The sequence below is a fragment of the Varanus komodoensis genome, unplaced genomic scaffold, assembly GCF_004798865.1.
Source record: "Varanus komodoensis strain SLA01 unplaced genomic scaffold, ASM479886v1 scaffold38, whole genome shotgun sequence".
NCBI lineage: Eukaryota > Metazoa > Chordata > Lepidosauria > Squamata > Varanidae > Varanus > Varanus komodoensis.
This window is the reverse complement of record NW_025335909.1, coordinates 6521882-6540242: the sequence shown is the minus strand read 5'-3', so window position 1 is coordinate 6540242 and position 18361 is coordinate 6521882. Positions and strand designations below refer to the sequence as shown.

Below are 18361 nucleotides of genomic sequence, written 5' to 3'. Positions count from 1 at the left end.
AGAAAAAAATCAAAACTCAGTATGACCTGAGATTTTGTTTGTAATATGAATCTCATTCCAGATTAATTTTCTTCTACCCAAACTTGTCGATCCTCTTTAAATCAAATTCCTACATTAATTCGAGCGGGGCACTTGGAACCAATAAGAGGCTTCCAATCAGCCCCCGCTTGGAAGAGAAAGACGCCTGCGCCAGCTTCGTTGGCCCTGTCCGGCCTTTCGTGCTTATCCCCGCCATTGAGATGCCATAGAGTTGGAGGAGGAAGTCTCCCACCAGCGCGTGCGCGTCCTTATCTGTACTTCCGGTCTCCGGACGAGCTCCATGGTAGCCGAAGCAAGCGGCCATAGAGCTACTAAGGGTAGGGCGGTGCTAGGGAGAGGGCACGTGGCGCGTTCCTTCTGAAACCGGAACTGCAGCCGGCGCGTCGTTCTAGCCGGCCCCTACTCGAAGGCTCCGCGACGGTGCCGGAGGTGAAAGCGGAAGCCGCTGGAGCGCGGCTGGTGCGTCGCGTCCTTCTCTGCATGGGCTCCGGGCGCGGGGCACTGGGCAGCCCTTGCAGGCAGCGCGGCGGCGGCGCGACGAGGCGAAGGTAGCGCCGAGGGACCGGGGACGGGCTTTGCCGCCGCCGCGCCTCCTGCCTGGCGCGCCTGCCTGGCCATGGGCTCCCTGTTCCGCAGCGAGGCGATGTGCCTGGCGCAGCTGTTCCTGCAAGCCGGCTCGGCCTACGAATGCCTCAGCGTCCTGGGCGAGCGCGGCCTGGCCCAGTTCAGAGATGTGAGTGATGGGCGGGCCGGCCGGCCTTGCCGCTCTTACTTCTTTATGTGTTTTTTAGAGAAACCGAACAATAAAATAATCATGTATTCGAAAAGTTGTTTAGGACTGACCCAAGTTATAGTAGCAAACGCCTTGCGGAGGAAGTTACCTAGCCCTTCTTATTTGTCGGAGGAGGATTCCTTCTCATTCCTTTAGATGCATTCTTTCAGGCAAAAGGCCCGCAGAGACGATAAACTAACACTTTGAGCTTTTTATCTCCGTAGCAAGTTTTGCCGTACTCATAGCATTACGAGCGAACATTAAAGTTTTATTGTCTTGCGTACCAGCAAACAGCTTCAAAATAACTATAATCTGTAACCTTTTATTCACAGACTCTGGTTATGCTAAGGGTTTAATTCTAGGCCACATACTAGGAAATAAATCCTACTTAGAATCTGTGGGATTAGGATTTAATTCGGTATTTTTTTTCCAGTTATTGGTCAGGGTCTAAAGCATTACCCAGATAGTTCCATGCACTTTGGAATTTATCAAGACTCTTTATTGCAGAATTTTTAAAATTAAAGTTTGGCATACTCACAGATTAGAAAATATATTTTAAAGTGATTTTGAATACTGGTGGTAGAATGGCCAGGAACCAAAATGCTTCCTGTTTAACTAGCGTAATGTTTGTCAGGAGGCCCCAGGAGTTCATGTTGGTTGAAAGGAGAGAGATTTTGGCTGGGGAAGGGAAGAAAAAGATTGATGTCAGAAGGTGGTTACTTGACTATGGTTATTGAATGCCTAGTTCTAGCTATTACAGTCATGTGTGCCATGTCTCCAGGACTGGTCCAGTAAGTACTAGTATAAAACACACTGTAAAATGAAGCTCATAGTCAGGCAAATAATGTTTCCTATCTTTCCAGCTCAACCCAAGCACGAGTGTTTTCCAGCGGAAGTATGTGGGTGAAGTGAAGAAATGTGAGGAAATGGAAAGGATACTAGGTAAGTGTGGGGAGGCTTGCTTCTACTTCATGCATTAAGCACTAGACAGGAAAAGGGAAGCATCCATGATTCTCCTAGCAAAATGTTGGGCCTCAGATGATGATCCTTCCAGGGCTGCTTCATTTGTGTCAGTTTTGTTGAGTGAAAAATGTGTCTGCTGCCCACCAGTCTGAACCTGAGAGTGAGTGTCTGTTTCAAGTGTGCGCAGCTAAGTTCTTGGTACACTTGTTTGATTTTGTGTGCTGTCTGTGCATGTACACCCACTTTTCCAGAAATCTGACCTGCATGTTCTCTCTCTCAGGTTGTTATTGCCTTTCGGGGCAATATGATAAGCCTATTAGCATACAGCATAACTGGAGCCTATTGAATTCCAGAATGCAGCTGAAAACATTGGCCAGTGTTGTTAATTGCGTTCTCATGCTTCCAAGCTTCTGAATCGATAGTAATAGCTATTGTTCCAAACAACAGTTTGAGATTTACGGCCATGTGCCAATGTGTTGTACGCAGGTGTTGTAGAAGTCTTGCTTTCAGTTGCTGCATCAAGTGTTTAATTTCTCAAAATGGGCATTTGCAGATTGCATTACTGCAATGCCTTTAGTGTGACTCTGCCCTTAGATGGAAAGCTTCAAATGGCTCAAAGGGAGGCTGTGAGGATGCTGGTAGGAACATGTTGGTGGAATCATATAACTCTATCCTGAACCGGCTACGTTGGTTATACATTTGTTTTTGGTTCAATTTAAGCTGCTAATTTTGACTTTCAAAGCTCTCAGTAGTCTTGGCCCTGGTAATCTGAAGGGCTGCCTTTGCCCATACGAACCTACGTGTCACTTGTGTTCTCAGGTTTTCATTTTTGGTCTCCTTTTTGCATCAGACTGATTTGATGAGTACTAGAGGTTGGGCCTTTTCTGTAGCACAGACTTGGGGACCATGTGGCCTTCCAGATGTCGTTGGTTTACAACTTCTGTCATTCCTAGCTAGCATAGCCAGTGGTGAAGAAGGATTGGTTTTGGAATCCGATGACCTTTGGAGGGCCACACATGCTTCATCACTGCTCTGATGACACTTTGACTATGGATTTCTGTATCTGGAGAAATCCCTTTGATTTGTGTGCTCTTGGTAAATAGTGTGCCGAAGGTTCCCCAGGGAAAAGAAATGTGAAAGCCCTCTGTTCTAGAGTGGTGAAAAAGGTTTTCATTTTCCAGCAAATTATGGCATAGACATGTATCTGTTTAGAACACTCTCTTAAAAGTTCTCCCCTCCTTATTCCAGGGTACCTGGTGCAGGAAATTAAGAAAGCAGACATTCCTCTCCCAGAAGGAACTGTTACCCCAGCTGCCCCTCCTTTTAAGCAGATGTTGGAAATTCAGGTAAGTTGAGGGAGCAGGGATCTTTAGAATTTAAGTAATAGAAATAGTTTTGTTTGTTTTTCCATTAGCTGGACTCAGACCAGTGTTTTAATCTTGTAACAAACCTGTGAGGTAGGTTAGGCTGGTGTATTTGGGCCGCCTTGGGAGCTTCATAGCGGGGGCTCTTCACTGTTGGTGCAGAATCTTGCATGACGCCTGGTCACCAAGAAAGGATACCCTGATCACTCTCTGTCGTTCAGCTTTGGGGCTCGCTGGGCTTGTTTTTCACCTGGGGCAAAGGAAAGGGGCTGATGGGGAGCCTGTGTGTTCGTTCCAGCTGCTGGCATCAAGTGAGCGCGCCCGACACTTACTAGCTGGCCTGGTCACTGGCAGAACTGCGACACACAATGGTGTGTGTGTGCCTGTGGTGGAGCTGTGAAGCCCCGATCATTTTAGAAGGCCAGACATGGAAGATGGACGCGAAGAGGAAGTCAGAGTAGGAAAGAGCAGGCAGTGAAGCCCACAGGAAGGGGGAAGGCGGCGAGGAGGGAAAAGCAAGTCACGCAGTCTAGGGAAAGGAAGCAGAGAAGACCAGAGAGAAGTGAAAGGAAGGAAAGACGAGGGTCGTCAAACCAGGTCAGCCAGCTTGGTATGACCTAAGAAGCCACAGAGCTAGAAGAGGCCCGACCTTCGTTCAGAGCAGGATCAAGGGCGGCATTCCTGACCGCCGGCCGCCCAGGCTCTGCTTACATAGCTCAAGCAACGGTGAGCTTGCCCTGTGCTGAGGCAGTGTGGTGCCGTTAGCAAGCCTCCCGGTGTTTATCCGCAGCTTGCTCCCTGGCAGATTCCACTCGCTGGGCCTAGTCCTGCCCTCTGGAGCAAAGGAGGCAAGCGCCGTCCTCCGCGTGACCGAGCACCCTTTATCGGGAGAGTGCTGCCTTGCCTCCCTTTACTTTGCCCCAGGCAAAACGCGCTGGCTCTTTCCAGCATTCCTAAACCTCTCACCATCCTGCTGAGGTGAAAGGTGGAGGGCCGCCAAGCAGTAGAGAAGAGGGAGTAACTTTTCCTCATAGCCATGGGAGAAGCAGGTTCCAAGCACAGTGCTCTAGCTGCCAGAGGATAAAGAGCTATGGAATACTGGCTCTTTTTTCTTTTCCTTCTGAGCAGTAGACCCCAGAGGGGTTCACAGTATTGAATGAAAGGCCTGGAATTCTGGTGTAGGGGAGCAACAGGTGTAGCGGATTCAATAACCTACTGCTGTCCCATAATGGTCCCACTTTCCTTGTGTTTTGGGGATTAGAGGTGAGGTAGGTAGGTATGAGGTGCTGCTCCCACCTGAGTCAGGGACATGGCTTATGAGAACTCGACCCTGAGAACTGGTCAAGCACCTTTTTCCAGTTACTCTTGCACAGTGTTCTGTAAAGTGCAGCAAAAAGAATGGAGACCACGGCAGTGCGACTGAGCTGTCTTTCTGCCGTGTAGGAGCAATTGCAGAAGCTGGAGGTCGAGTTGCGCGAAGTGACGAAAAACAAAGAGAAGCTGAAGAAAAACCTCCTCGAATTGACAGAATATACGCACATGCTACGGGTCACCCGGACCTTTGTCAGAAGAACTGCTGAGGTACTGGGTGTACAGGGCTGTTTCTGCTTGCCTGGGCAGAAAGTGAGCCACGAGCCCCTGGCCGGTCTCCCTTAGTCCTCCTCGTGCATGAGGGTGGCTGGCTTGTGGTAAAGACTGTTGGGCTTGGTGGTCCGCTCCCCCGGGGCATTGGATGCGCTTGGAGGCGGGCGTGTGCAGTAGTGTCGAACGGCCCTTGTTTTGGATTTCCACGAGAACTTAGAGCGGCTCTGTAGTTTGATGCAGCTAGTCCATTCTAAAAGCCTTCTTTCTAATGTTTGCATTTTAGTTTGAGTCCTGCTTGCAGGCTAATTACGAAGAATTCCCGTCTTTGGAAAGCGAGCCTTTGGTGGACTACAGCTGCATGCACAGGCTTGGTGCCAAACTTGGGTAGGTCATAGGAAAAGTGTGAAGCCGAGTGGCACCGCCTGGCAAGGTGAGCAATCCAAGGCAGAAGCTGGAGGTCTCCAGGCACTGCTCACAGTTGTGCATCTGGCTGTGAACAGGCGCTTTACATTTAGATGACAGCACAAGCCAGGCACCTGGACGCTATTTTAGAGGGTGACCCTGTATTTGGCCCTATTTTAGTTTCCCTGTTCTGGTGAGAAATGGATCCTGCACGCATTCTGTTTTATTTAGGTGTTGTGCCCAAGTGCGCATGTAACTTGTCTGCATGCAAGCGGGAAGTGGCTTAACGTGCCATTTGAAGCATGTTTACTTAGAAGTAAATCCCACTGAATTCAGTGGAACCTGCTCCCAGTAATGGTGCGATCCCCTGTGTATTTGGACGGGCCTTTTTCCTGTCAAACATACATGGAACTTCAGCCTAATCTCTGTTTTCAAACTGACAGTATCTCTAAGGACCCATGAATGCCGTTGAATTCAATTCCGCGTCCTGTATTGTGCCTCCTTTGTATGCTTGTGGTGAGAAATGCTAGTGGTGTAAATGCTGGGATCACTTAGTCCATTGGGTGTAAATTGGTGTAGTTTTAAGGGCTTCAGTGGAGTAGCATTTTAGCTTACAAACCATCCGCGAGTACCTGTTCTTCCTGATAGGATATGATAGGATAACTTTATTCCTATAGTGCATTTTGTCTTTTTTAATGTAGATTTATATCTGGGTTAGTTCACCGAGCAAAAATTGAAGCCTTTGAAAAAATGCTTTGGCGGGTGTGCAAAGGATATACAATTGTTTCTTATTCCGAACTGGAAGAAAGTTTGCAAGATCCAGATACAGTAAGTAACAGATAAATACTGTGGGGCCTTTCCAAAATTTAGTGCTGGATCAGCTCTCCGGATTTAAATTACACAAGCCTGGGACTTGTTTTCCACCACCCCTTATTTATTTATTTTTTATTTATTTAAACCATTTTTATGCCGCCCCATTCGCAAAAAGCCCCTTCCCCATAATTCACTTTTTTTAATAAGCAGCTGAAAAGTTGGTTAACCTTAACTGGTTAATCTGAAAGTAGCCAATTTCATAACCCATGATTAACAATAGTTTTCTAAATTCCTAATGGAAAAACCAGCTGTGATTAAAAAAAATGGAAGCGAACATTTCTCAGCTCTTCTTTGTAAGCCCATGGCTTACTGTGGCCTGTGATAAGTCCAGGTTTGTTGTGATGTTTGAATGCAGCCACTGGATGAAGATCGGGGCTTCCCATTATTTCTCTGTACAAGTCCTCACTTTTGTACATCAAAACTCAATTTAAAGCCTTTTAAAAATGTATAATATGGTTGTAAAGCATAGTTAAACTGAGCCACTTATGTTCTCTTTTCAGGGAGAACCTACCAAGTGGTTTGTCTTCTTAATCTCATATTGGGGTGAACAGATAGGCCAGAAAGTTAAGAAGATATGTGACTGGTAAGGATTAACATGTTGCCATTGTCAATTTAATATTCATGAATATTCTTTTGAATTTTATCTATTTAGGTTTTTGTTTTACATATAATACTGTTGAAGACTTTGGTTGTTGAGTGCTATAGAAATAAACGCATGTATAAATGTTCTGGGGTTGGTTATACATGGGGTGAAACCGTCAACATCCTTCTGAACCTGAGGCTTCCTCTTTCCATTTCTGAACATTTGCTTGGTGGTGGATGTCAAATGGCATCACGTTGTGTTATGACCTGGCACTTGGATGGAGATGTAGATCCGGCACTTTCCAACTCAGATGTTAATCTGTGGACGACAAGCGCAGAATCGCTCCTTGAGGGTTTCAAACTTCTGCCTTCCGTCTGTTGTGGAATCTGCTTCCTCTGTGTCGGGACTCTTGTGCACCCATTACTGAAGGCTTGAGTCACTGTCCTCAGGGGGTGGGACTACTTTTGCCCACCCCCCTACCTCCCAGGCAGCTTAGCTTCCTGTTTGTTGGGAGTTCTTGTATGCCGCCCCCTTCGCATAAGCCTCGGGGTGGCTTCCAACAAATAAATATTAATACAAATACAGAAAAAACTGGAAACATCCTGGCAAATAGTATAAAACCAATAAATAATCAGCAATTAATTAAAATATCGTTTAAATAAAAAGGTCTTGGCCTGGTGCCGAAAAACAAATAATGGCGCCAGGTGGACCTCTCTGGGGAGCACGTTCCATAAGTGGGGCGCCACCCCACTTATGCCATCCCCCCCTACCTTTCCTATTTTGTGTAAACTTTTTTTTCTTTTTGGCCAGCTACCATTGCCATGTCTACCCCTATCCAAGCACCCCCGAGGAGCGACGGACCGTGATGGAAGGACTCCAGGTCCGCATTCAGGATCTTCATATCGTGAGTAAAGAATTATTCGTGCTTGTTTCCAGACATGGAGGCCCAGGCAGGTGTTTAACTCAGGGGTCTTCTACTGGCATGTCAGGACCCTCCTGGATTATAGTTTGGCTTAAGGTGAGTTGCCGCAGAAGCACTGCTAGCATGCAAGTCTGTGGAGAGGAGAAGGGGACGGAGTCCCCACCCGCATCATGGGAAAAAATCATGGCATCACCTGCAGTGCTGAGGGTATGCTTAGAAGCACAAGGTGGAGACTATCGTCCTTTCTCAGGGATGCTCAGATTCTTTGTTCTCTGGCTTCCCTCTCTATTCTTCCAAGTTTTTGCACTACGCATCCTCTGGCACAGGCGTGACGTGTAAGTATGTATGGATAAGGTGCATGCGAGAGCCAAAAGACAGGAGTAGCAGAAAGTGTGGACTAGCTTTTTCCTACGGAGTGAGAACTTTTCGTTAGGGTACTGAGAGTCAAATGCTTCTGAGGCTGCCATTGAGCTCTTCTTGATATTAATGTTGGGAGAGATACATGGCTTTACAGATACGTGTGAGGGACACCCCTGACCTGTTTGTTAAAACTTGCCCTTTGTTAGTTCGATGTCTTTGCTATATATGCAGCATTTAATCTTTTGCCTTTAAAAAAAATCACCAAGGTGCTGCGTAAAACAGAAGATTATTTGCGACAAGTTTTATGCAAAGCGTCTGAATCCATTTATACCTGGGATGTTCAAGTGAAGAAGATGAAAGCCATTTACCACGTGCTGAACCTCTGCAGCTTCGACGTCACCAACAAATGCCTGATTGCCGAGGTGTGGTGTCCTGTGACCGACCTCCCAAACATGCGCCAGGCTCTTGAGGAAGGCTCTGTAAGTGACGAACCCTGCAGTGAGAAACACTCGAGGTTTTCAATAGGAATCCTCTGTGGGGAGTGGCTTGTGAATGAACAGGTATTGGTCATGTGCCGTTTCCCCTCGGCACCTTCTGATTCCTCAGCCGTGTAATCCAGGCAGCACAGCTGAGCCATTCGTGTCAGCATGTGAAATCTGGCAGTCAGTGGTGCAAGCTCAGAGAGGGTGCGTGCGTGCGTGCACGCACATGGGCCTCTGGGGAGGCACAGTTCTGGCCCCCTTGCCGTCTGTACTTCCCTAACGTCTGTACATGGATGAGAGCTTGGGGTCATTCTAGCCACTCTGCTGAAGACTTCTCCCTTGGAAGCTCTCCCCCCGCCCCCCCTGTCACCCCCAGCAGCCATTCCAGTAGCAGGATGAGAGAGAGGGTTTGCCATTCCACCAGCCCTGCTAAAGAACTCGCTTTTTCCCTCTTCCCTCCCATTCCCCTTTCCTTGTGTGCTGTGTATTTTTAGATTGTAAGCCTGCAGGCAGGGACAGACCTCTTTAATTGATGATGCGTAAGCTGCTTTGGGAGTGGCAAGAAATATTATTCCCCCCCAAAACCCCCCCCCACCAAATTACTAGCTCCCAGAAGATGGGAACTGAAAAGCAATGTTTATTTTTCCAGCTTCACAAAATAAACTGCAACTAGTAATAGAGTGTGGGGCTGGTACAGGTGATCTGAGGAGCTCATTAGCCGACTTTGGGCCAGTCGCAGACTCTCAGCCAAGCCCAGCACACAGCGTTGTTGCTAGAACACGACTGAGAGGAGGAGGGAAATCACACAAGCCGCCTTGGGTTCATTGGCCGGAAAAAGGTGGGATTTGAATGAATGAATAAATAATATTGGTCGTTGCTGTTTAATTCCTCAACCAGAGAACAAGTGGAGCTTCTGTCCCTTCATTCATGAACACGATACCAACAAAAGAAACACCTCCCACTTTGATACGCACAAACAAATTTACCTCTGGATTCCAGAACATAGTTGATGCTTATGGAATTGGGAACTACAGGGAAGTTAATCCAGGTGGGTAGCTCAGAGATTGAAACACAGTTACTGAGAAGAAAATTTATTTTTCTCCCACTGTCCTTTTTTTCCTCCTGGCTGTTGGTCAAAGTACTTGCAAGAGCCTCCCAAAAAATGCTCAAGAGGGCATGGAAAAAAGTACCTTCCGTTTAACATTTTAGAATGGACATAGGTGTCCAGATCTTCTGTTCTTCCAGTTCTTGACTGCAGCTCCCACAGTTTCCTGACTGTTGGCCATGGTTGCTGGGGCTAAATTCCAAAAACATCAGGAAGGCCATGGAATGCCTACCCCAGTGTGTAAAGACTGTAGGGGAAAATTTTTCCTCGTTCAAGGCCCATAAGAGTCTGAATTGCAGAAAAGGGTGGTGGAAGATGTTCCAAGGCTGGCAAAGGAGCGGAGTGGAGAGTCAGAAGGGAGAACCAGGTTGCACTGGAATGTCAAGGTATAAGATGAAATGGGAGCGTTTCCAGAATTGTTTTCCTAATGGGCTGCTTATTTACATGGGCACCATCAAGGCCATGGTTATTTCTAATGTGCAGAACAACAGGTCTCTGCCCCAAGGAGCTTATACTTTAAACATTCACTACAACCAAGGAAGGGGAGGGAAATGAAGGCAAAGTTAAATGGGAAGAATATTTGAGGGCCATATATGTATATAGACCTGGTTTGCACATAATAAGTCATCAGTTAAACAGTCCATGGGTTCTTGTATATGAACAGAGGAAGAGTTAATTGTTAGATTATTGAGTTAAATGACGGGCTGTTAAGGCCCTAAACTTTTCAGAGGTCAGGGTTCGGATGTGTCACTGCACAACCTACAGAGGCGCTGATCATGGGTTGCTGACAAAAAGCAGAAACATCCCTGACTGCTAGAGTTATTTAGTCCGCAGGTAGTGATGTACACACATCCCACGATTATAATAGAGCATTGGCATTTGATGGACAAAAGCCCCCATGAAAAAGCTGGTTTTGGAGGAGGGCCATGTTTGGATTGTGCTCTTTTTCCTTCTGGCCTTGATCTTTTCGGTGAAGCCTTTTATGTTAGCTTTCAAGCATATCCATCATTTTTAGCATGCCAAGTAGCCTGAGCTTAGATATAATTGTGCATTAATGAAATACGGTTGTAGGCCTTTTTTGTTTGTTTGTTCAGAGAGCTGGACACTGCCAGCTTAACTCATTTTCCCTACTGGCCACTTGGCTGCTCAGAAGAGGACACAGGCCTGCTCTGGAAAACTTTCTTCTTTGCCTGTTCATGTGTGCACAGCTCCAACAGATTTCCGGATTTTAATTGTATTTTGTATCATGTTTGTTTGTTTATTTATGTGAGCCTTCCCCAGGCTATAAGCAATGGGACCGCATACAAAACTCTAACTAACTAACTGAGCATCTGTTCCTCCTCTCTCTCACAACCGTTTTTTCCTCACTCAGAAATGGTTTACACTCCAAGAAGGAGCTTCTATGGGAAGAGTGGTGATACTCCTTATTTCCCATGTCATTTTCCCCTTTTGTCAGAAGCCACCTTGATGGATGGGCAAATTCTGTTGTCCCAGATGTTTCTGTCCTCCTACGAACGCCCATGAGTTGTGTCCACCCCACTGGCTTTGCTGGTGCGAGTTGTGGGCCAAACATCAGGAGAAGTCTCAGAGAAACTTTTTGTCACTGACTTAAAGCATAGGTAGGATGTGGAGAAAGTTGATACTGCATATTATAAAGTGGCTGGGGGTAATGCAGAAACTTGGCTCCTCTGTCTTTGCAGCTCTGTTCACCATCATCACCTTCCCCTTCCTGTTTGCTGTCATGTTTGGAGACTGCGGGCATGGCTTCTTAATGTTCCTCTTCGCTTTGTTCATGGTATTGTTTGAAAAGCATCCCAAACTGCTGCGATCACAGGATGAGGTAAGGAGGAAAACTTATTGTATCCCTTGGTTTAGTGGGAGCATGCAGTAATGGTTAATTCGCTGTATTGTGGCGAAAAGGCAGAGATCGCGTGTCAGGAGACCTAGTCTTGGTCTCAGTTCCTTCTGACTGTGCCCCTTCTTCCCTGGTTTTTTCCTTCCGTCCTCTCCTGCACCTCTCCCACGTTGTTGGTGTGTCTGCCACACAGAACGTTGGAGTGAGTGGGCACAGGAGAGAGACCTTTTTGGTACTGGCCACTTACTTTTTTCGCTTGGGCCAAAGGCATCTCTATTCTGCCCAATAACCAAGGCTCTCCGGTTTCGGCAGGTCTTACATTTTTATACACAAAGCCATTTGTTGGACTTACTAAGACTGGGTTGGGTACTCCTTGTGCTGAGCTTCTGGCCTGTCAGGGTGCTGTGTAGTGCAGTGCACATCAGGCAGAGTAGTTGTAAATTGGAATTGGATCACAGCCTGTGTCTGTGGCATCTGTGACAGAGGCTCTTGTCTTTGAAGTTCACCTGGCAATGCATGATCTTCTCTGTGTAATGTCCACAGATCATGAAGATGTTTTTTGAAGGGCGATACATCATCTTGCTGATGGGTCTCTTTTCTGTATACACCGGCCTGATCTACAATGACTGTTTTTCAAAGTCTTTGAATATATTTGGCTCTCGTTGGAATGTTTCACGCATGTCTGATGAGATCTGGAAGTAAGTGGCTCCCGTACAACTCACTGTGATGACAAAAGCAACCTATTGTGTTACGATAGGAAGATCTGGGTTGTTTCTCCTCAATTCTTGCAGTGTAGCATATTTGCAAATTTCATGGGTAATTAACATATGCACCTGACTTCTGCCACTCATGACTTAATTTGCATTATTTCAGTTTGCTTTACAAAATGTTGTTTATCTGTGTGTAAATAATAAATGGTTGACCAACCACCTCTAATTACATTTACCTGTAAGAGAAAAGTGAGCTCACAGTTTCTTCCCTGCTGTTAGAGATAAGAAGAAAGTGGAAATCCCTGGCTAGATAATATGGTTTCTGCTGACAAGTAAAACCATGTCTCTTCCTAGAAGTTTTCTTTGTCTGATAATGCTTTGCATTTTTTATTGTTGAATCTCATAACATTTCTTTTTATATTAAGGAAGTTTTAAAGTCTATCAAAACTCAGATGTGAAGCAAAGAATAGAAGGTGGTGGCTGAGGCACGGGAGGGAGAATGAGAAGTTGGGCAAAGTTATTATACGCTACCTATTATGTTTTTAGGTGTGACTTTTAAAGTAGGACCTAATAAAGGTGTGACAATCTGTAATTCTTGTACATTTTATGTCTTTATTGGAATGATTATTCAGTCAGTCAACTGTGTCATATACCTGCTAGTATACTTTTATTAGAAAGGTGTAGCTAGCAAATAACCGACTGGAGTGAGCAGTGTATCTGTATTCAAGACTCCTGAATAGTCCTCAGGACTGTTTTTGTTTTGCATCTTCTCTCTCTCATTCTCTCAGTGACGAGGATGTGAAGAATAACCAGTACTTGACGCTGGATCCAAATGTGACCGGAGTGTTTGGAGGAGTGTATCCTTTCGGCATAGATCCGGTTAGTGTTCCTCTGTGAAGCATTTCCTGTGCGGGGGGTGGCAAGCACGCAAAGAAACTCAGCAAGCTTAAAAGTGCCCAGTCATAGACTTACAGCGCTACAGCTTCCATGGCTATAAAACTTTTGGTTCGTTAGGATATACATTTTTATGGACCTTTGCAACCAGAAGGTCCCAGATTCAATATTGACAATGAAGGTGGGGCTGGAAAAGCTGCTGGTCTAAAAGTAGAGTTAATGTGAACACACCAGTTAGAGGCCAGCTGTCTAAGGACATGAGAAGGACCTTGCTGAATCAAGCTGAGGGTCTGTCTAGTCTAGCACTCTGTTCACACGGTGCCCAACCAGTTAATGGTGATCCTCCCTCCTTTGCTACCCATGAGGTAATCGATCAAAGGTAACCTTCCTCTAAATCCACCCTTCCTGGCTGGATCTCCCGCCAGCTGTGTGAGCAGAGCCATTGGCCACCTCTCAAGCGACTTCCGGAGAAACTAACCCATCTCATGCTGTCTTCCAGTTCTGGGCACTGTCCTGGCTTTTCCCATGTTTCTAACCCACAAGAGATGAGAAGGAGCTGCACAGATTCTTATTTGTCTTGTAGACCCAAATATTGGAGAAGAAACCCCTCTTCAAAGTGTTACGGTTAGCTAGGATTTAAGTAAACGTCTTCAGAATGGCTTCCTGCATCAACACTTAAGTGTGTATTTTTAACATTTGTTTCTTCAGATTTGGAACCTAGCAAGCAATCGTCTCACCTTCTTAAATTCTTTCAAAATGAAAATGTCTATAATAATTGGACTGATTCACATGATATTTGGAGTTGCCTTAGGGGGATTTAACCACCTGTGAGTATGGAACTTGAAAGTTAAGATTGTAGTAATTGCCTTGTATACCTTGAATGTAGCAGTACTGTCGCGGGCCAGGGGGGGGCGGGGGGGCGGGGAAGAGAGCAGTCTTTGGGGAGGGGACTGTTGGGGTATCCCTTTACTAGCACAGATGTTGATTCATGAAATCTATTTATTTATTTAAACCTTACATGTCGTCCTATGTGTGGCATTTCAGGACGGCTTACAACATTAAAATCAAAAATGAATAACAGTTGATACAAATATAAAGCAATATACTATCAATAAAAATAAATTAAGTCAAGAGCGACTGATTAAAACTATTAAAATACTAATTTTAAAATAACACTTAAATAAAAAGGTTTTGACCTGGCACCAAAAAGAATATAGGCTCGGCGCCAGGCAAACCTCTCCAGGGATGGGTGAACTTTGTTCCAGCTGGAACACTGTGCCTCTGGTCTATTTATTTCGCAGTATATTCTTGTTAAAAAGTGATTAAACTTTAATTCTACAAAAATAAACCAGCCCCCTTCTTATTTCATCAGGCATTTCAAGAAGAAGTACAATATTTATTTCGTTTTCATTCCTCAAGTTGTGTTCATGCTGTCCATCTTCGGATATCTTGTGTTCATGATCATCTTCAAGTGGCTGACTTGCAGTGCCCAAAACTCCAAGATCGCTCCGAGCATCCTAATTCAGTTCATTAACATGTTCCTGTTTCCTGGCAGTGGAACAGATGACTTTTTCACAGGGCAGGTTGGTAATCTTTATAACCTGGAAGTGAGCGACAGAATTCAGAATGGCCTCTCTTTGCTTAAGTTAAACTTGTATTTAAGTGAGATGTTACTTAGTGTACTTATTCAGCAAAAAACTGGCGCGGTGTAACGCGTGGTCTGTTGCATTTAGATCATCTCAATTGCAACGAGGCATATGTTTGTGGTTTTAGCTTGCTAACAAGGGAGTAGTTGATCACTTTGTATAACAGCTTTTTCTTTTGTTTCTTCCCTTTTTAAAACAGAAAGTTGTGCAGCAGTTTCTGCTAGCTGTCGCTGTACTTTCTGTTCCTGTGCTGCTTTTTGGAAAACCACTGTATTTATTCTGGTTGAACAATGGAGGCCAAAGCATTGGGGCATACAGGGTATGTATCAGAAGGAACTGTATGTGGTCTACACTTGATTGGCAAAAATCTCATCCATCCCAAAAGTACAAATGTTCTTTAAATTTGTAGAAGGATCTTGATAAAGGTAGGAGTTGGAAAAGATGGCTTTTTTTAAGAAAAAGATGGTCAGTGTAACCCAACATAGAATCACAAAGTAACACTGAGTTCATATTTTTATGTTAAAAGACGAGATTGTGATGTTTCATTCCATCATCAGGAATGAAAACAGGTGAGGGTGTGTGTTCTAGAAATCTTAAATTGCTGTTATTTAAGTGCGTCAGCTTTCTGCAAGACTCTCATATTGGCATAATATTATATACAAATGCTAAACATTATTAGTTAAACTTAAAAGCATGAAAGCAGCATTTCATATTTTTTCCTTCAGAAAGGTTACCGGTTGGTACGAAAAGAAAGTGAAGAAGAGATTGCTCTGTGGCGAACGCACGACATCGAAGAGGGAAGCGTCTCTTTGGAGAGCAGACTCAAAGATGAAGAGGAGGAGGAGGTGAGTGTATGTGTTAAACCATTGTCTGTAATTTGTAGTAAAAACAGTAATGTCAGGGCGGTGTGTGGATTTTTGAACCTCATGTTTTGTGACCTTACCTGACTTTTAGAAGCATCTTCTCCAGCCACTTTTACTAGGCTTAATGTGTTAACCCCAACCACCCCTACTGAAATGCATATTATTCTACTTCCCGTTGTCTCAAAATCATCAGACATTCTGCCTTGAGTGAAACCTGTTCATTTCAACTTGTCTGCCACAGATCCCTGGGCCCATCACCATATTTATACAATCTTTTGCTTCAGTTTAATTTTGTAGATGTGTTCATGGATCAAGCTATCCATACCATTGAGTACTGTCTAGGATGCATTTCAAACACGGCTTCGTACCTGAGGCTCTGGGCACTTAGTCTGGCACATACACGTGAGCATTCCTTGTACAATCTCAACCACTCCATTTTCTAGCTTCTTCCTTAGTCTTCTAAGTGTTTCTCTTTCCTCTTTGATCTTAAAAACTCATCAAACAATTACGGAGCATGAATAATTTTGTTGGAAGCATTGAACATGCACATTTTTACCTTAATCCAAGTTAGGGAAACAATTACTCTTCTAGCTGAGGGGATTGGAAACATCAGTTATCGTATTTCCATGACCTCTGAACCTGGCAAACTGGTTTGTTTTAAACTATGATATGAAAACAAGTTAGAAACTGAAACCTTGGTTTGATCCTGCTTTGAACTTACTAACTAGAACTTAAGTAAACTACAGTTCCCTGAATTCAGATCTCACAGGGCACTGCAGTTAGTTCAAAAGTATAGGAAATGCCTCTTGTCTCACAGGTTAGAGAAGAGAGAGGAAGATGTAAGCACATGAGAAGGAGGCTTCCTGGCAGCTTGTTCAGGTAGCAGAACAGAGTAATTCCCAGGCACAGCTATTCCATATGGTGATTACGCCCTCAGCTACTTTATAACAGCGGCTGGGGTGGGGGGCAGTAAGCAGACGACCTTGTTTAGTATGCACCTAGAAGAATATTTGGCAATGAACATTATAGATACCTATAATGGGCCCACAGGTAGACTTGATTTAGATAGGTGCTAGGATTTTCTGTTAAACTGAGCTTTGAAAACACAAAACACATTTCTTCTTCTAGAGTTATCAGATGTGCTCTGGGCAATGGTCATGCGAGTAGGCCTTCGTGTGGATGCAGCCTATGGGATCCTACTGTTGGTACCAGTTTCAGCCTTATTTATGGTTCTGACAATATTCATTCTTTTACTCATGGAAGGCCTTTCAGCTTTTCTACATGCTCTACGGCTTCACTGGTATGTATTTTCCTTCAAAAGTTTTATAGTTTAAAATCTTGTGGCTTGTCAGGAAAACATTTTGGATCTTTAAAAATAAATGTCGTTAAACCGTTGGGTTTGAAAGTACTTTTATTGCAGAATTATTTATGAGAATCAAAGCATGTCTGCACGGCAATTGTGAATGAACCGGATATGCATGTATTAATGCTCTTTTTCATAATCTGCTTTGTTTTCTAATTACAGGGTAGAATTTCAGAACAAGTTCTATAAAGGTGAAGGATACAAGTTCACACCTTTCTCCTTTCAGGACATTCCTTTACATTTTAATAGATATGTTGCATAGCTTGGCTGATATTGGCAGTAAGTCTCTGGAAATGTTTGGAAATCATGAACTGAGTTGTCATTTTTGCACAGCTCATTGTAGTATAAAAACATCACTGATTGCCTTATAATGCAGCCAAATAACTTTGCAAAATATAACCGCACATGGACTTTGTAACCATGGAACCTCTTGTAAACTGGCATAGAATGCGTGTTTCTTTCTTGTCATAAGCACATATAAAACTGATTCTAACCATCTGGTTGCTGTCCCTAAAATGCTCCAGCTATTTTAAAGAGCTTTTTATATTCTTTTTCAAATTCTTACCCTGTGCCCGCTTACTTGGGAGGGAGCCTCATTAAAGCCAGTGCAACAATTCTGAGTAAATATACATCGTTTCCATTGTCAGTCTCCCTCATGCTACCACTAACATTGATGTTCCTTTGTGAAAGTTCATAGCTAACAAAAAATTGGCAGCAACTTGAGAATGAAGTTGCATTATCTTTCAGTATTTATAGGAAGCGACTAAGATTTTATATTACATGAGTTATAAGATACTTAAAAAAAAAGAAAGAAATTCTTCATTCTGGTTAGAACAAGAACTACATGCTTTTGCCATTGCACATCCTGAATTTTGAATAGAAGCGGCAGCATTCGAAGATGGATTGCCTGAAGAACTTGGAGGCATGTGGCCCTAGTTTTGTTCAGGGAAGCATAAAGAGCAAAGTAAGGCTTATTCCCAAAAGGGATCTGTTCAAAGATCTGAAATTGTGAAGTTTTAAGTATTTTAGCTGAGTCCTGGTGGTACTCAGGCATTTGCTTTAATTGAATACATGTCCTTTATGAACAAGTATTTTTCTCCAGTACTGTTGCCTGTTGATCTGCCTTTTCTCAGTCTCTAGTGGAGAAACCACGTGTTAATACAAGTTTTCTTAGGCACTAGTTATACCAACTTTCCTCAGCCTGGTGCCTTTCACATGCCTGAGAATAATGCAAGTTGCAGTCCAACCCGTCTGGAGGGCACCCGGTTTGAAGGACTGAGTTTACACACTCCTTTTTATGTAGCATTCTGCTGCTGGAAGTTAGTATTTATAAAATCAGGTTCTAGTTTAACTTCGGCTTCAATTCAGTAACTGGTTTGGTAATGAATAACATCTTTTTAAGTTCTGTGAAGATAGCTACCTTCTAAATGATTTTTTAAAAACGTTAAAAGGATGTATTTTACTTAAATAGTGTAAGTGCTGATGGAAAAAACATAATCTTGTTTCTTTAATACTCATTCCAAATAAAAGCTAATTGGTACTTTTGAGAACATAGATTCTGCATGTTTAATTACTGCTTTG

General features: G+C 44.0%; 1 protein-coding gene across 3 annotated transcripts; it reads left to right on the top strand.

Annotated features, from left to right (window-relative positions):
* The first annotated feature begins 476 nt into the window (after nt 1-476).
* Nucleotides 477-18330, top strand: ATP6V0A2 (ATPase H+ transporting V0 subunit a2). Of its 3 annotated transcripts, none has more exons than XM_044440498.1 (20): nt 477-772; nt 1675-1753; nt 3023-3120; nt 4582-4719; nt 5006-5106; nt 5826-5952; nt 6498-6580; nt 7391-7484; nt 8129-8341; nt 9242-9392; nt 11150-11289; nt 11848-12002; nt 12803-12893; nt 13617-13735; nt 14281-14491; nt 14754-14873; nt 15280-15396; nt 15702-15819; nt 16546-16717; nt 16943-18330. In XM_044440498.1, exons 1-20 carry the CDS (start codon nt 656-658, stop codon nt 17040-17042), a joined length of 2544 nt encoding a protein of 847 aa, XP_044296433.1. In that variant the 5' UTR covers nt 477-655; the 3' UTR covers nt 17043-18330. The 3 variants fall into 3 exon arrangements, with proteins under 3 accessions (XP_044296433.1, XP_044296434.1, XP_044296432.1); XM_044440497.1 differs by having other exon boundaries at nt 478-772; nt 15280-15399; XM_044440499.1 differs by lacking the exons at nt 15702-15819; nt 16943-18330 and having other exon boundaries at nt 15280-15399.
* Nucleotides 18331-18361: the final 31 nt, after the last annotated feature.